The 17882-nt window shown below is 38.5% G+C and overlaps 6 protein-coding genes across 6 annotated transcripts; 1 reads left to right on the top strand and 5 right to left on the bottom strand.

Moving 5' to 3' along the window:
- Nucleotides 1-44: 44 nt before the first annotated feature.
- Nucleotides 45-4517, top strand: INO80 (chromatin-remodeling ATPase INO80; the record flags this gene model as incomplete). Its single annotated transcript, XM_071052821.1, has 1 exon — nucleotides 45-4517. One exon carries the CDS (start codon nucleotides 45-47, stop codon nucleotides 4515-4517), a length of 4473 nt encoding a protein of 1490 aa, XP_070911071.1.
- An 83-nt stretch (nucleotides 4518-4600) lies between these two features.
- Nucleotides 4601-7915, bottom strand: NUT1 (Nut1p; the record flags this gene model as incomplete). The annotated part of the gene is made up of 1 exon (XM_071052820.1): nucleotides 4601-7915. The coding sequence occupies one exon, from the start codon at nucleotides 7913-7915 to the stop codon at nucleotides 4601-4603; it is 3315 nt and encodes a 1104-aa protein (XP_070911070.1).
- A 630-nt stretch (nucleotides 7916-8545) lies between these two features.
- Nucleotides 8546-9646, bottom strand: PEX14 (Pex14p; the record flags this gene model as incomplete). The annotated part of the gene is made up of 1 exon (XM_071052819.1): nucleotides 8546-9646. The coding sequence occupies one exon, from the start codon at nucleotides 9644-9646 to the stop codon at nucleotides 8546-8548; it is 1101 nt and encodes a 366-aa protein (XP_070911069.1).
- Nucleotides 9647-10848: 1202 nt separating this feature from the next.
- Nucleotides 10849-11928, bottom strand: CDC43 (protein geranylgeranyltransferase type I subunit CDC43; the record flags this gene model as incomplete). The annotated part of the gene is made up of 1 exon (XM_071052818.1): nucleotides 10849-11928. The coding sequence occupies one exon, from the start codon at nucleotides 11926-11928 to the stop codon at nucleotides 10849-10851; it is 1080 nt and encodes a 359-aa protein (XP_070911068.1).
- Nucleotides 11929-12247: 319 nt separating this feature from the next.
- AMS1 (alpha-mannosidase) lies at nucleotides 12248-15496 on the bottom strand (the record flags this gene model as incomplete). The annotated part of the gene is made up of 1 exon (XM_071052817.1): nucleotides 12248-15496. The coding sequence occupies one exon, from the start codon at nucleotides 15494-15496 to the stop codon at nucleotides 12248-12250; it is 3249 nt and encodes a 1082-aa protein (XP_070911067.1).
- A 552-nt stretch (nucleotides 15497-16048) lies between these two features.
- Nucleotides 16049-17098, bottom strand: ARI1 (carbonyl reductase (NADPH-dependent) ARI1; the record flags this gene model as incomplete). The annotated part of the gene is made up of 1 exon (XM_071052816.1): nucleotides 16049-17098. One exon carries the CDS (start codon nucleotides 17096-17098, stop codon nucleotides 16049-16051), a length of 1050 nt encoding a protein of 349 aa, XP_070911066.1.
- Nucleotides 17099-17882: the final 784 nt, after the last annotated feature.

Raw genomic sequence — 17882 nt, 5'->3', positions numbered from 1 at the left:
TTACAACACCCCACATATAACTTGTTTTTAGAAAAAAATACTTAATGTCGTTGAGTGCTTTACTGAATAATGATCCTGAAGAGGATACGAAGTTTCTGGAGAGTCTCAACCGTGAGATGGATAGGTTGTTACAACGAGACCAGCTGGAGCTGGCGTACCAGGACTGGAAGTTTGCTAATTTCCAGGAATTCGAGCTGATCAGCGAGTGGAATAGCCAGAGTAAAGAGTTAGTGGAGGAGACAGCAGATGACGAGTATGCTGAGGAAGAAGTCCGTCTAGATGAGCTGTACGGACACATGGATGATATAACCAATGAGTGGAAGGGCTACGAGGCGTTCAAAGAGGCCAGAGAGAAACTATTACTAGAGACACCATCGAGCAACACGAACACGAATAACAACACGACAAGCACTTCCAATGCTGCTGACATGACAATGAAGAAACCTAAGCGTAAGAGGAGGACAAGGGAGGAGATAGAAGCTGATGAGGCAGCTGCGGCAGCGGCTGCAGATGCAGCTGACGCTGCTGCCGTACTCGTAGGTAGCGCAAATGGAGGTGATCTGGATTCTGACACAGCCAATGGGTCCAATAATAGGCGCAGAATTGGTAAATCAAGAGGTCCCAAGCCAGCACTATCGGGGAAAAGACCTGGAAGACCCTCAAATAAATCAAACGAAACCTCTGCAGCTATCACGGGTGGTTCCGCAGTTCAATCAGAGACAGCCAATGGCAACTCCAATATGGAAGCAAGACTTCCTAACAGTGATACAAAAAACTCTGATGCCAGTGCTACAGGTAGTACTAGCGTAAGCGAGAACCCAAGTGCCACTGTTAGCGTAGCGGCCTCTAGCACCAACAGTGATGTAGAAGCTGATGACGATAATTCAAGTATAATCGATGACTCTGAAGATAACACAACTTACTCCTCTGATATCGATACCAGAATTGATAGCGATACTGATTCTAGTACTGGAGGTGACCCTGACTTGCTAAAGGATCACGATGAATTCCCAACAGAGGACTCAGAGGAAGACGGACCAGACACCAGCGATGAGAATAATGATGACGATTTTAATGGGGCTGCCAGGAAGAAATCATCTATAAACAAGAATATTACCATAAACAGTGACAGACCTAAAATTGTACGTGAGTTGATCAAACTCTGTAATAAGAACAAAGTACCTAAACCTACCAAAAGAAGGTACACTAGTGCTACAATTTTGGACTATAGCCCCACTGAAAAGAAGATTACTGTCAAAGTGACATTGAAACAGATGCATGTAAAGAAGCTAAAAAGAATTATTAATGAAGCTAAGCGTGCAGAAGAGAAGAAACTACAAGAGGAGAAAAGTAAGCAGGCACAGAGTGAAAGCCCAAGGAAGAGAAGGAAAGTTGAAAAGCCTGAGGAACCACCTCAAAAGGAGGAAACAGTCGTTGCAAAACAACCAAATACGAGTGGCCTACCGATGTATGGTATGAAGATGAGTTTGAAGGATGCGAGAGCGATCCAGAGACATTATGATAACACTTACTCTATGATTTGGAAGGATATGGCTAGAAAAGATTGCGCTAAGATTGCACGTTTGGTTCAACAAATACAAACAACTAAAGCTTTGAACCATAAGAAGACTTCTTCTTTATGTGCTAGGGAAGCCAGGAAATGGCAATCTAGAAACTTCAAACAATTGAAAGACTTCCAAACACGTGCTCGTAGAGGTATCAGAGAAATGGCAAACTTCTGGAAGAGAAATGAACGAGAAGAAAGAGATCTCAAGAAGAAGGCTGAGAGAGAAGCGCTTGAATTGGCAAAGAAAGAAGAAGAAGAAAAGGAATCAAAGAGACAAGCCAAAAAATTGAATTTCTTGTTGACACAAACGGAACTGTACTCTCACTTTATTGGAAGAAAGATCAAAACTAGTGAACTTGAAGGTAATGACGACCTTGATGATGAACAAGAGAATTTTGATCTCCTTTCAACAGCTCCAAATAAAAATGAATTCCATGCCATTGATTTCGATAATGAAGACGACGAGCAACTTAAGTTAAAAGCTGCACAAAATGCTTCAAATGCATTGGCTGAAACTAGGGCAAAAGCAAAAGCGTTTGATGAGGCTCATAAAGCATCTGCAGACGATGAAGACGATGAAGAGTTGAACTTCCAAAATCCGACGTCTTTAGGTGACATAACTATCGAACAACCAAAGATGCTTGCTTGCACGTTAAAGGAATATCAACTTAAGGGTTTGAATTGGTTAGCTAACTTATATGACCAAGGTATCAATGGTATTTTAGCTGATGAAATGGGTTTAGGTAAAACTGTACAATCCATTTCAGTTTTAGCTCATTTAGCTGAAAATCATAATATATGGGGGCCGTTTCTGGTTGTTACACCTGCTTCAACATTACACAATTGGGTTAATGAAATTTCAAAGTTTGTCCCACAATTTAAGATCCTTCCATATTGGGGATCTGCTAATGATAGAAAGGTTCTAAGAAAATTTTGGGACCGTAAGAACTTAAGGTATACAGAGAAAGCTCCTTTTCATGTCATGATTACTTCCTACCAAATGGTGGTGGCAGACTGTGCATATCTTCAAAAAATGAAATGGCAATACATGATACTTGATGAAGCTCAAGCCATTAAATCTTCCCAATCCTCTAGATGGAAAAATCTGTTAAGTTTTCATTGTAGAAATAGATTGCTATTAACTGGTACCCCAATCCAAAATAATATGCAAGAGCTATGGGCATTGTTACATTTTATTATGCCCTCTTTATTTGATTCCCATGATGAATTTAACGAGTGGTTCTCAAAAGATATCGAGTCACATGCCGAGGGTAATAGCAAATTAAACCAGCAACAATTAAGGAGATTACATATGATTCTAAAACCATTTATGTTAAGACGTATAAAGAAAAATGTTCAATCCGAATTAGGTGATAAAATTGAAATCGATGTATTGTGTGACTTAACTCAGCGTCAATCTAAACTGTACCAAGTTCTTAAGTCACAACTTTCATCCAATTACGATGCTATCGAAAATGCCGCAGCAGAAAGTTCTGAAGGGTTGGGAAGTGCTGGCGGTTCTGATCAAAATCTAATAAATGCCGTTATGCAATTTAGGAAGGTTTGTAACCATCCTGATTTGTTTGAGAGAGCAGACATTAACTCTCCTTTTTCGTTCGCTGTCTTTGGTAAAACATCTTCACTAGTATCTTCAGCCGCCGCAGCCGCTGTTACAAGTAATAATAAAGGTGAAGTCTTTACTGATTTGATGTATTCTACACAAAACCCGATTACATATAATATACCTAGGTTGGTTTATGAGGAATTGCTAACACCAACTGATTCCAATAATTATGATACATTAGAAAAGATTCTAAACTCATCCTTTTCTATTTATCAGCCGGTCGTTAATAGGCCACTTTGTGACTCCTTGAAATTCCTTACAGGTAATGATCTTGGTAGCTTTTATGATGATTACAACACTAATCTTCTAACAAGGGCCATTAGCTTAGCGAGAAAATCAACAAATAATAATTCTTCTCTTTTAATACAATCTCCAGAGGAATTATTAAGGGAAATCAAAAATCCTAGCACTGGATCCGAACCTGAATTATTAAGCGTCCAGGATACTATCTACTATAATAACTATCTGAACGCAATGCAACCCAGTTACAGTCCAATTGTTGCTGCTCCTCCTGTAAATATGAATGTTCCTGGTTCCAAGAGGTTTTCAAACTTACTTCAAGATTATTTATTTGATCCAAAAATCACTACTTCTCTTTCAACCATTCCACCAATAACGCAATATCACATGCTAGTTGATAAAAAAATTCCGTTGGATAATTTCCCAGTCTCTGAACTATATCCAAAAACGTTAAATAAACATTTCTCTTCGACAATATCGATGCCATCGATGGACAGATTCATAACAGAATCAGCTAAACTGAAAAAACTGGATGAGTTATTATACGAATTGAAGAAAAATGATCATCGTGTATTAATCTATTTCCAAATGACTAAAATGATGGATCTAATGGAAGAGTATTTAACCTATCGGCAATACAATCATATCAGATTGGATGGTTCATCAAAACTCGAGGATCGTCGTGATTTAGTTCATGATTGGCAGACTAAACCGGAGATATTTATTTTTCTGCTAAGTACTAGGGCAGGTGGTCTCGGTATCAATTTAACTGCCGCTGATACGGTTATTTTCTACGATTCAGACTGGAACCCAACCATAGATTCTCAGGCAATGGACAGAGCGCATAGATTAGGTCAAACTAGACAAGTGACAGTCTATAGACTTTTAGTTCGTGGAACAATTGAAGAAAGGATGAGAGATAGAGCTAAGCAAAAAGAGCAAGTTCAACAAGTTGTTATGGAAGGTAAGACAAATGATAAACAAGTAAAAACTATAGACGATACTTCTCATCTGAAACAATTGACCCCAGAATCTTTAGCTTCTGAAACAGCTGAGAGAGGCAACATGATATCTGTTCTAAACTAATTACAATAGCATAAGTCATTTATTTTTATAAAGTTTTTACGACATCATTAATTAATAATTTGCATTCATTATTTACCTTCTTTTCAGAATACACAGGTTTTCAGCATATTTAAATATTTATCATGATAATTACAGTATTTTTTGTAATCATTGTATGATGGGGAGTTTAAATCTAACCCATCATAGCTCATTTTTATTTCTTGTAGAATCATCCCAAAGGAGTTACGAGCGCGAATACGGATGTCATATCCCTTTTCCTTTGCAACATCATCGACAGCCATTACGTCATCATCATCATCGTCATTACCTTGCATACTTGTGTCATTCTCACCAAATAGCATGTCAATATCATCATCTAAACTATTTTCCAATTTTGGTTGGGGTTCTGTCTTTATCGTTTTTACTTCCTCCATAATCATGGCGTCAGCTTTCCCTTCCATGAATTCGATCATAGCCTTTGATTCTTCAGGTGAGGATATATCCAAAAGGACCAGAAAATAAAAGAAATAATCTAGAACATGTTCTGTTTCGTTAGAACTCATTTTATTTCTGGAGTCCCTAGCACCAAAAGTACTTAATTTATACTCTAAAGTTAGTAATACATCAATTAGGAATTTTCTAGGTGTGATAGCATCGATTACAGTTCTCAAATAATCTAAATTATAGTATGTGCTACTATGAAGACACCAAAATGAGTTCATTTGATTGGTTAATACTTTATTCATAGGAGTTTCATTAGTTAGGAAAAATTCGTTGAATTTTGGAGGTTTTTGAGAGAAGCTGTTATCATTATTCAACAAAACAGGGTCAACATCATAAACAGGTGAAATTGAAAGAGATTTGAGTATCCTGGTAATGATTGATTCCAAGGTTGGATTGCCTTCATTATCTGACGAATAGATACCATATCCAAATTCTGAGGGAGCATTTGATTTGAACTGATTTAAAATACCTAGCAGAGGTATTGCATTCAATCTTAATACGGCAGAATGGAAAGCTTTTGAATCTTCATTAAGTGTAGATGGATTAATTATTGTATTGAGTAAAGACAATACTTTTTGAACCAGCTTTTCATCACCATTATCGCTCTTCAAACATGAGAGATATTGTTCTAACCAATATACCACTTTTATTAACCCCACTAGCATAAATGGTTGTAAGAAATATTCAAAGCCACCGATCAAATTTTGGAGATCACCCACCGCACCTATTTCCATAGCTAATGTCACTTGCTTAAAAATATATGGTACTAATATCGCTAATTGCTTTGGCACAATATCTTGTAATAAGGCGTCAGACAATGACCCATTAACAAAAAGATCATTTAGCCAGTCACGTACTAATTTATGAGAGTTGACTTGTATTTCAGGATCATCAGACCTTTTTTCATCGATAAAAAAGAGATCTGAAATATCTGGTAAATTTTCTACGAACCTGACTGCAAAGGAAGACTTTATGTTCTCACTAGAGCAGCATGGGTATATATCCAGAAAGTTTATTTTGTAATGCTTTACAAGGATAGTCAATATTAATATTGACCAACTAAAAGACATTGAAATATTAACATTTTCGAATTGTGATTCACCACCTTCTTCAGATTTATTTGCTACCTGTGAGCTCCATATATTATCAACAAAATCTAAGTAAACCCTCGCAAATGCTTTTGGAGTTACATACATGAGGATAGACGTTAAGGAGTGAGAAAAATTAAATGATAACAATGCGGTCAATTTTACGATGGTATTATAATCAAAGGTTTGACTGGCTTCTTGAAGAGTTTCTAATACATTTTCGGCTAGCTCAAGTTGTTTAGTTGGTGGTACTGACTCAAAGTTCATAAAAACCTGAAATAGTCCATTTTTAGACTCAGAAGGATCTTCTGATATGTTTTCAATTTCAAGAGATTCTAAAGAATCTTTTATAAAAGATTTAATATCAGATACTATTTCCTGTATACCTTGTTGGTTAATAAACATCAAATCATCGGTAACCGTTAGAGATTTTGAGTCAAAAATCTGATCTTCCTGTAAATAGTTATGGATAAAGGCCGGTGGTACCACCCCAAGCATTGTTAGCGCCTTGATAAATTCATGTCTAATATCTAAACTTGTTAAAGGATAATCATCAAATAAATCATCATTCCTGTTTCTTCCATCATCTTTCTCGGCATAATATGCCCTGATAGCTTTTATTGCTTTATCATCAATGTTATCCAGCGCATTAGATATCACGTGGGAACTTCTAGATGAGTTCTTGGATATTAACAATGGCAAAAATTTAGATAAAAAGAGGATCCATTTATATTCCAGTAAATTATATGTCGAGTTCGCCTGATGGTATAGTTTATTGCTAACGAACTGAGCAAAACATGTGAAAGAAGTTTCAATTAGGTCAATAAATAATGAATCAACATTCTGTATAGAGTTTGCATGATCTTCATACAGAGCAGCCTTTATAGCTGAATATCTTGAAAGAAATTCTGAATTCACTGGCTGCCATTTCATTAATTTACTGTTCAACCATATATTCTTATAGTATCTCAATAACTTCATATCCTTATATTTGATTGCTGAATGACTAGCAGATTGTGAAATACCTTTTGATGTATGTAATGGGCTAGAGATAAATTGTGGTGACGTTATTGAAGGTGAATTATCGAAGTCCACAGCAGAGTCCTTAGAAAACGGTCCAAAATTCTCTTTGAAATGAAGCTTCTTCTCTAATACTGTACCAAGCTTCTTTGATAAAATCCTATTCAGTGAGGAAAGTTTTTTAGTCAGTGCAAATGCATTATCCCTATATGAATCTGAATTAATCTGAATCGGTTGTGGTGCAAATTTTAGAACCGCTTGCAGAAATTTAGCAATTGATACTGTAAGTTCATTCTTCATATCATTAAACTGAAACTCTAGTATACAAGGTATAATAGTCGACTTGAGGTCTTTGTTCAATTGTGTAATTACCAAATCATCACTCAGGTTTACGAAAAAGGAACAACTTTTAGAAAAAAAATGAACTAACATTTCTGTGTTCTTGATATCTTTCAGTTTGGGAAGGTATTCCCTTACCAAGTCCGAGTAATAGTTTACAAATAATACTTCAACAACGTAATCTGCAAGTAGTATCGATTTCCCAGTATTTAGTAATTCGAAAAACTCAGAAGATAGCACAACTGCCGGTCTTTCTTTTGAACTTTCCGCATCTACCTGTGATTTTCCTGTCTCATTGTCAGCATTCTCGACAATGTTCTCCTCTGTAGTGTTAACACTCTCTGATTCAATTGTGCTGGCAGGAAACCGCTCGTTGAAGAATTCTTTATATAAATTTAGAAATTCAAGAGCAGCAAGCTTCTTTTCCGCACACCTCAGGGCCAATGTCGATACTGATTTTGTCTCCATATCTCAAATAAATACCAGATACTCTATACGTTCTTTTTCTTCAATCTATATCAATACCACTCGTTGCCTTAGCTCTCTTGTTAAACTATTTTATGATTATATCAAGGCAGGCTTTTCGCAATGCTTCCTGTCTCCACAATATAATACTCAGGATATCTCAATGTAAGTGACCCAATGACAACAATCCTTGTACAAGCTGTTCCTTAATTTCCCGTCAGCCCATTACCAGTCTTGATTATGCACCTAGCATCTTCATATGATTAGTGACAGAATCGCAAGATTGGCCTACGGGCCTAATATGTACTTACATACGAAATGATCACACTTTTAACAATTCTATTAGGCCAATTTGTATGTAACAACCAATGTACATACATATATTCATGCATACATACCTTCACAGGTATCATTATATCGTTAATCCCCTGCTGAGTATGGTCATAAAGACCTGTGCTTAGACTTATTTAAAACTGATCCACTTTCGACCATATGGAAATTACTACAAGGAAGTGAACAAAATAAAGCATTCACATATTTGTAGGAATGTTAATTAGCTAATATATATCTACTGATGCAAAACTATCTTATAAACAATTTTTTTTTATACATTAATAACGATGGCAATTAATATTACTCGGTATCATTATTTGTACCCTGTAGGGTATTTTGCCAGTCTGGAATATCTACATTGGAGCTGGACTTATTGTTCTCTGATGATGCGGTCTTCTGCCATTCTGGTATATCAAGGTTGGAGTTAGTAGATGATGCTCGCTGCCATTCAGGGATGAACTCAGAAGAGTCAATCATGTTATCCATAGACTTCTTTGGTTCATTGGTTGCAGACTTAGGACTTGTGGAGTCGTCAATCTTATTCGTATCAGTTCCAATATTCATCTTAGCAAGAATATCTGCAGCTGAAGGAATGGCATCCACACCAGGCAACCTTCCTGGTGACATGGAGTTTTTAGGTTCAGGGGACATAGCATCCCTTCTAGAATTATTTTTGGCAACATTGATCAGATTCTTCAGAGACTGAACTTCACGGGTCAAAGTCTCAATCTCTTTGACACTGGAGTTATCTGACATAAATTTATCAATACTATTCTGTAAGGAAGTAATCTCCAGCTTCAATAGTCTGAAATCGTCCTCCATCTTCTCTTTGGTATGAGTCGTCTCCTTTAATGCTATCTTCAACTCCGATATGACCTCATCAAGCTCACCTAGTTTCTCTTGTTCCTTCTCCTTGAACTCCGTCTGCTCGTCCTGTATAGCCATCAAGACCTTATCTACTTTCTCAAACTCCTTCTTGATCTCTTCTTTATCACGTTCCAGCTTCGAGGTAGTCTCAGGCAAAAGGTTGGGCACAACATACCGTCTCGTCACCTCATAGGCCCCATATAACAGTCCAGCTGTGGCAGTAGCCATTATGAAATAATCCTTCCAGTCGCGTCTTGGCAATGGCGGAGGCACGGCTTCATACATGTACTCCCGACCAGGCCCATTTCTTCTGACCTCCACATTGCCCTCCACACCAGCAGCAGCACCGGAAGAAGCACCAGAACCGGCACCCTTCCCAGCCTCCTGCAACGCCAACTCGACTTCATCATCCTGCAACCCTTTGCTCTTCAAAAACTCAATCTTCTTGCTCAATGGTGCATCCTTAATCCCAGCATCTTGCAAAAACGCAACCGCAGAGTCAAACAACTCCTTCCTTCCAGTTTCCACCGCCATAAAAATGCCTTATACAACTAGCACCAAATTTCCAGAATACGACAACAGACCACGCCTTCGTTGATCTCATATCTGAGATAACATCCTTGTCTTGCTTATATAGGTCCTTGTTAAGCTGTAAAAAGGGCACTCATCGGCATTTCGTCGCCGGTCGGCCCTTCTCCCATCGCTTCTCGGAGTTATGTCCATAATAACTCACTAAATCCGCAGCAAAACCTTATAATGATGCTTAATGGACCAATAACAAACACAAGGCCTCTCAAGAGCTTGAGTTCAAGACAAGTTGTACACTGTATTTATAAGTGGGTGATGGATGAATTAGTGCGACTGGTATCTGGCCCCAGTGTTGCAGCGTTAGTGGTTGTCGAAGTAGAGGACAATGTGTTGTCGGATGACTTTTGTTATGAAGAGGCTCTCAGACTGTTGCCTCTGGGCGTGCAGGCTCGAGTAAATGCCAAGAAAGTAGCACATGACCGGTATATTACATTGAGCAACCGAATATTACAGAGCTGTGTGGCTCAATTGGTGTGCGGTGGACGTGATGTCAGTTTCCACACTGGGAAATACGGTAAGCCGTACTTGGACGACCCTAACGTTAGTTTTAGCATGACCAATGGCGAACAATATGTGTGTATGTTTGTTGTGAGGACTCCATGTACATCAGGAATGGATGTGGGTATAGATATTGCATCTACAAATGACTTCAAGTGCGAGGATGACCTAGAAATATACAGAGACGTGCTTGCGGATGAAGAGTATAGTGCTATACAGGAGGCTTGTCTCGGAGACATGAAGTCGAAATTTGCATTTTACTGGTCTATAAAGGAGAGCTATACAAAATATCTTGGTGTAGGGTTGAACTTTGACCTGAAATCAATTGATGGATCAGGTTCCATACCGCCAACCAGAACCGGATCAGGATACACAGAGAACAGGATCCTTGATCTGATATTCAAATCCTTCTGGGTAGATGACGAGGAGATTGTTTCTTACTGCTATCTAGAAAACACTGCTGAAAATTTGAGCCCTAAAGTGTTTAGATTGAGGATAACTGACATTATAGACTATATGAAAACAAATAAAGAAATGTTTCATTAAATTCGTTATATCTTATATTCATTAGTATAAAGAATCATTAAAATATAAATAATGACATCGCATAGCATAAACCAATAACAAATAATAAGAAAGATAGAAATGTTCTATGCCAATAATCCTTCTGCCATCTCCTTTGGGAGGCATAATGCTCCATTTAGGTGTGATCTCATTAAGGTTAATGATGATATACCCAGACAGGTATGGTATAAATCTGGATCGTCTGCATCGTTTTTGCTGAAACCACCTATAACATTATTTTGAGTAACATCTATGAGGTATTTCTCCACTGCCTCTCTATCATAATACAATTCCCATTCAGGGGTTAATAACTGAATGGAGTTGAGACACCATAACGCATAACAGGTATCTGCGAATTTATTGGGACGACCTTGGAACCCACCATGATCATCACTATCAAAAAATGGGTTATTATCTTCTTGCTTCTTCATGACAGATTCTGACGATACCTGTCTATTAGATAACCACAACAAAGTTTTATCGATGTAGGACTTCGGTATCTTTTGGATAGAACCCAGTAGGGACAGTGCCGATAATGCACATGATGTGTAGCCAGCATGTGCCTCTCCATATTGACCAAAAGCCCCCTCTGGGCATCTCTGGTCCAGTATATATGTCTCCAATAGCTCAACGTTAATGTATTTATTAAACTCTTCTGTAGTTCTACAACCCAGTAAATATAATATGGCCACTGCCATATAACAGTACCGTAGATCTTCTCCATCCACAGGTGATACAGCTTTCCCAGAGTAGTCCAAACATGACTTAAATGAACCATTGGGCAGTTGGCACTTCTTTACTAAATTTCCTAGCAGTTGGTGGTCCATCTCTTCATGTATATAGCGGTACTCCCTAAACAATGTTAAAATCAATAGAGAAAACAGCGTGTTAGACAGATTTACTGTCACCAATTTACCAATTTTCATATTCAGGCTACCAACAAAACCAGCTATTTCACCGTCTCTGAAAGTAACGTAATGCGATTTGATCCAGGGAATATTATCAGCATATTGCTCACGCACATCAACCCCAAGACAACTCAGACTCTGGAAGCTATAGAACAAGATTGCCATCTTATTAACATCGTGCCCTTGGTGATGAGCAGGCAGCACCTGCAAATGCCTCTCTACAAATTTCAAGTGCTTATTCCTCGCCTTCTCAGTCATCAACATCTCCCACCAACAGAAACCAAAGTCGTTTATCTATCAATTGATCATTATATGATACTAAGAAACAAAGCAATACTTGGAAAACTAAAGAATATTCTAATGAAATGTCAATATATAATGGGTTTTGCAATGTTTTTCCTACGGAACGGATCAAAATATCTCTCCTCTGCGCAGTTTCTCTGACAAAATAAAATTGCGGAGGTCAAAGTGGCTTCCGAAGCAGATGAGGGCATCACAGCCTAAGACTTGACCATTTTGACGACTTTCAGCATTTATCATCTTACTTGAATATATATTTGTATATTATTCTTTATATTTAGAATACTAGTTTAAAGGAGGCAATTTCAAATGGCTTCAATGAGATTGGAATTTCGTAGTTGCCATCATCGAGTTTGTGGAATTTGACATCTTTGTAGGTCTCCAATTCCAGATTATCGATCAAATAGACGTCTCTGAGTGGTAGAGATGTCTTCAGAGTGGCACGGGACTCACCACCGAGTGACTCATAAACCCTCGCGACGACACTCTTGCCCTTACTTGGCTTAAATGAGTAATCGGAGTTCAGCTCTTCGTCGTCCTCACCACGCTTCAAGTTGGACAGAATGACATTTGGCTCACCTGTAATGGTCAAGATGTCTCTCAATTTAGGAATAATATCCTTGGGGACAGGGTATTTGTGCTTGTAGTTGAAATCAATAGCTGCTTTAACAGTAGCTGCACCCAAGCTGCCCTTGTGTGGATAGATGGCATAGTTGATCTCATGGGAGCCCATGTCGGCATGTGCGTCCGGAGCCTTTGGTGATCTTAAAAGAGAGAGTCTCATCAAGTTACCATGAACGGAGAAACCATACTTACAGTCGTTTAGAATGGACACACCTTTAGTAAACTCAGAGTAATCAGCAAACTTATGGTTGCATACTTCAAATTTAGCGACATCCCAAGATGTATTATAGTGAGTAGGTCTCTTGGTAATACCAAATTGGGTCTCATAAGAGGCATATTCATTTCTGACATTGACTGGGAACTCAACCTTCAAAAACTTGTTTTCACTTTCCCAGTTGTCAACATTAGTCTTAATGCTGATAATGCTCTCGTCAGCATGTTCCTCGTCGGTCGATCTTAGAGTCACACTCGTCTTAACCTTACAGTTCTCTGAGATCTTAAAGATCGAGTCAACTGTACATTCATGGCCGCTGTCAGAACTTATCTTAACCTCTTCAGCCTCCTCCAAGTAGGTGAATTGGTTTACAGAATATAACTCTGTATCCCAAGCTTGCCATGACAATGGCTTATCATCGAAAATAACAAATTGATTCGCACCAAATTTATTTCTGCCATTCTTGGTGTCTAAATATTCAATTTCATTAATAGAGTCAATCAAACTAGTAATGATACCTCTCTTTTTATCAATGGTCAATGTCCATTTACCATTGGCCAAAACAATAAATTCTCCCTTATCCTTAACAGAAGCGAAGAATTTCTTAGTTTGAGCATCCGCCAATTTCTCTTCTGATACTTCAGACCATGGAATTGTGGTAACATTAACTAATGACTTTCCGGAGTCCTTCTTCAAATGATCAAGGGCTTTCTCAATGAGTTTGTCGCATGTCTCAATAACATCTTCCAATTTAGGAATAGCTTCATATTTATAGACCATCTCTATACAAGAACCTGGTAGCACATCATGGAATTGACACAATAAAATGTCCTCCCATAACTTATTGATCTCATTAATTGGATATTTGTAATCTGAGCATAATATTGATGTCTTAGTAGCAATCCATTCTAGATCATGTATCTTGATTTCCGAGAATCTCATATCCTTTTTGGTTCTGGCTTGACTAGTGTAGGTACCTCTATGGAACTCAAAGTATAATTCACCATTCCAAGTGGGTAAAGTGACACCATTATCCGTTTTCTTCAAGACATCCTCGTAGAAATCTTCGACAGATTTACCAACATCCAGCTTAGGGATCACATTACCATTACGGTTTGAAATAGAGCGAATACGTCTCATTTTCTCCAACATCTCCCTAGTTGGTCCACCACCACCATCACCCTTACCGTACAGCATTAACCCAGCACTATAAAACTCTGTAGTCTTGTTTTGCCTGGAAGACCGCAACACATCTCCAAAATGAGAATCAGCAGTGTAAGTGTTACCAGGTGGCATGTGTGTAACCAACTGAGAACCATCAATACCAGCCCAATTGAATGTAGAATGTGGGAAACTATTGATGTTATTCCATGATAGTTTTTGAGTTAAGAATTTGTCTATACCAGATAAACGACAGATTTGTGGAACCTGAGAAGAGTAACCAAAAGTATCAGGTAACCAAAATACCTGCGTTTTTGTACCCAAATGTTTGATAAAGAAACGTTGGCCAAAAAAGAACTGTCTAGCTAAAGATTCACCAGATGGCATGTTGGTGTCATTTTCAACCCAGGATCCACCAATTGGGATGAATTGCCCCGATTGTACCTTTGGAACAAGAACTTTCTTAAAGAATTCCGGGTGGTCTTCCAGCAACCACTTAAATTGTTGGGCTTGAGACGCAACAAATTGATATTCTGGGAATTCATCAATCAAAGTACATTGTGACGACCATGATCTGACAATTTTTCTGCGAGTTTCAGCAAATGGCCACAACCAGGCAGTATCAATGTGACAATTACCAATACCATATACACTAGTCATAACATCAGATCCATGTTGGTACACTTTATGCGAGTCAGCAAAGTCATCCATAAATTCCTTATGCAATAATTCTCTACATTTGACTACACTATTACGATCTTCAGGGTCAAATAAGTCCATGACCATGTTGCCTACCTGCCTGGCTTTATGTTTTTGCCAGGAATCATCAGGAAGTTCTCTAGCGGCATCACCAAGCATCCAGAAATCAATACGTAAAGCACGGGCTTCCCAATCAGGCAACACTATATCTGCCTTAATCAAAGTGAAGTATCTGTTCATTTCTGGTGGGTTAATTGTAGAACCAGCACCACAGCCGAACATACCATTGTTACCGGATTCTATGTAGAAGAAGTACTCACCGGACTCATTCTTTGGCAGCTGGTACTCAGTCCTCTCGTTACCAGAGAATGCAGTGGCAGGAATTAGCGTCTCAGGGTCAATAACAACACCTTCATTTGAGCAATCCCAATCAAAGATAACCTTCTTACCAATCCACTCAGAAGGAAGCTTCAATTTGATTTTGAACCAAGTTGTAGTCCAACTAGGACCAAAGGGCTGCCCAATATATGAGTCCCGAAATTCCAATTCCCCTTTCTTGTCCTGCTCAATGATAGACTTCCAAGAAGGCCTCTTATCAGGTGAAACAGGGGACGTCCCTTCTTCAAACCCTACCTGCCACCATTGCACTTTGACATTCTCAGAGCCTAACCCAATACGCTCATAATCATAGAACTTGGGCAAATTCTGGTGGCTGTAGGGCCCACCCTTGTCAAGAAACTGCCGTAACCTGTCTTCGTAAATCCCTTTTACAGGCTTGAACTGCGGATCATAATTCCGCTCATCAAGAACCTTTTGCTGTCTATACATCTCAAATAAACAACGCTCTAGTTCTATTATCTCTCCTCTAATGAATAAAAACGACTATTATAAGTATAAAACTTTAACAGTACTTGTTTATATATACTAAAGGCCACTCTGGTACCTTCCAAGTCCTATATAGGGTCTTAACACCTCTTGCCGTAAGCATTGCACTGCACAGAAAAACCCGCACAAAAGAACCTTACACACACCTTCCCCTCCCCTCAGCCTACGATGACTAGTCGTATTCGAAGATGGATCATATGATTCATTAATGATATACAGTCATTGTTGGCATATATAGTCATTACTATAACCTAAATACATATTCTGAATATTTTGAGTAAAACAGATATTCATTAGGTGTGAGAAAACTGTAATTTTGTATATATTTGTATATCTATTGTTTGAGCGTACTACATAAAAAATCTGAGGTTGAAAGACACTTTAAACCTTGTTCAGCTTTTCGTTATTGCGATTACATAAACATAATGGCTACCCATTTAGCTATTTCTTTTATCTAATCTGTTTGGAATATTAAAATCTTGGTAAGATAATAACTTAGTTGCTTTGGGCATTGGCTTCCAAAATTTGAGAGACAGTGTCATGAATATCCTTTTCCAAGTCAATGAATTCGTAACCCAACAATTTCTTGGTCTTGGAGTTGTCATAGGTGGCGTGACCAGTCTTTAACCATTCTTCACCAATTTTTGGATCAGGAACAGGAAGCTTGTCCTTTAGCTCTGGGAACTGTTCGCGCATTATTCTAACGATATCATGGTTGGTAAACATACCAGCGGTCAAGAACAATCTTTGTTCGATCAAATCGTCCCTTTGGAAGGCTTGTATATGGGCCTTGGCGACATCACGGACATCAATGTGACCACCCATGATCTGTGGAATCTCGTCATTCTTGTTTAACTTCACCAAGCTGTTGATAACCTCAGAAGAAGTGTTCAAAACCTTCTTACCTGGCTCAATGTAGTTTTGTGGACCGAAGACGTAGACCGGGTTAATGACGGACATCTTAAACTTGATAGAATGCTTGTTTGCGTTGTAGAACTCCCAAGCGGCCTTTTCAGCGAACTTCTTGGAGTCACAGTAACCGTATAGTGGGTTGGATAGTGCTTCCTCCCAAGTGTCATCATTCCAGGATTCCTCATTAATAGTGTTAGCTGGGTTTGTCATGTACTTGATGGAGGAGTTAGCAGCCAAGGAAGAAGTAATAACAACTCTTTCAACAGTTTGAGCAGCGTACTTCTTGATGGATTCAAGAATACCCTTAGTACCGTTAATAGCTGGGATCAACAAGTCCTTCTCAATATCAGTGGTGTTAAAGTGGAATGGAGAAGCAGCATGGATAACAATCTTAATCTCCTTACCCAACTTTTCAAAGACAGGATCAAAACCGTTTAGGTCAGAAATATCCTTGACGATCTCGTAAGAGAAGTTAGAACCCTTAAAGATGACGTTCTTCAAGTGTTCACCTTTCTCAGTGGATCTAACAGAGCCAATGACCTTGTAACCTTGGTCCAACAATTGTCTGACAATGTGTTGGGCAATGAAACCAGTAGCACCAGAAACAAAAACTGTTGTGTTAGCGTTAGACATAATGCGTTATATAATTTTTTTTTTTACTTGTTTTTTGTGGTAATATAATTCAATTGCTATTCAATTGACTTGCTACTCTTTTATATAAAATATTAGAGAAATAAAAGTTTCAATTTATTCTTCAAACAAGAAATATCCCTTCACTTTTATACCTAAAGCTCATCACCTTATAACTTATACCCTTAATTAAAAAAAGGTGTCGGCCGACTTTTTTTTCAACGAACCCTTATCGAAGTTATCCTTGGGCCCACTTTTCCCATAACAAGACCGAACCAGATAATCCCCTTGTCGGCCGACACCTAGGCAGCAACGCCCGACGTTGGCACCGACACTGAACACACACATAAAACACCGCATCTCGCATTGCTTCGTGCTGGGCAACCGCAATGGGAGTGTTGTCGGCCGACGGATGTTTTCTTCCATTTTAAGGGAGTATTCTACTAAAAAGCCCGTATAATACCGTTTCCACGGCTGGACGGGGCTGTCCGAGGTTCGGCCGATGGGCATGTGAAGTTGCTACATCGTACAGATCGTACATATTGGAATACTGAAATATTGATGTACTGATATCATCACAAACTGACATCCTGACATACTGATATATTGGCATAACAATTAATACAATCTATACACCTCTCGTTTGACTATTTAGATAGTTGATTTCACTCTAATATTAGTCCTCGTTATATGGAGTTACATGCACAAGATTAAAAAAAAGGGTAGATCTTAGTCATACTTTATAAGGTGTATGACAATATACCAGGGGTGTTCACGTTTTGTATTT

Source organism: Nakaseomyces bracarensis (genome assembly GCF_045282275.1).
Source record: "Nakaseomyces bracarensis strain CBM3 chromosome Unknown Scaff10_0, whole genome shotgun sequence".
NCBI lineage: Eukaryota > Fungi > Ascomycota > Saccharomycetes > Saccharomycetales > Saccharomycetaceae > Nakaseomyces > Nakaseomyces bracarensis.
The sequence above is the reverse complement of the archived record's forward strand: the minus strand, read 5'-3'. Positions and strand labels throughout refer to the sequence as shown.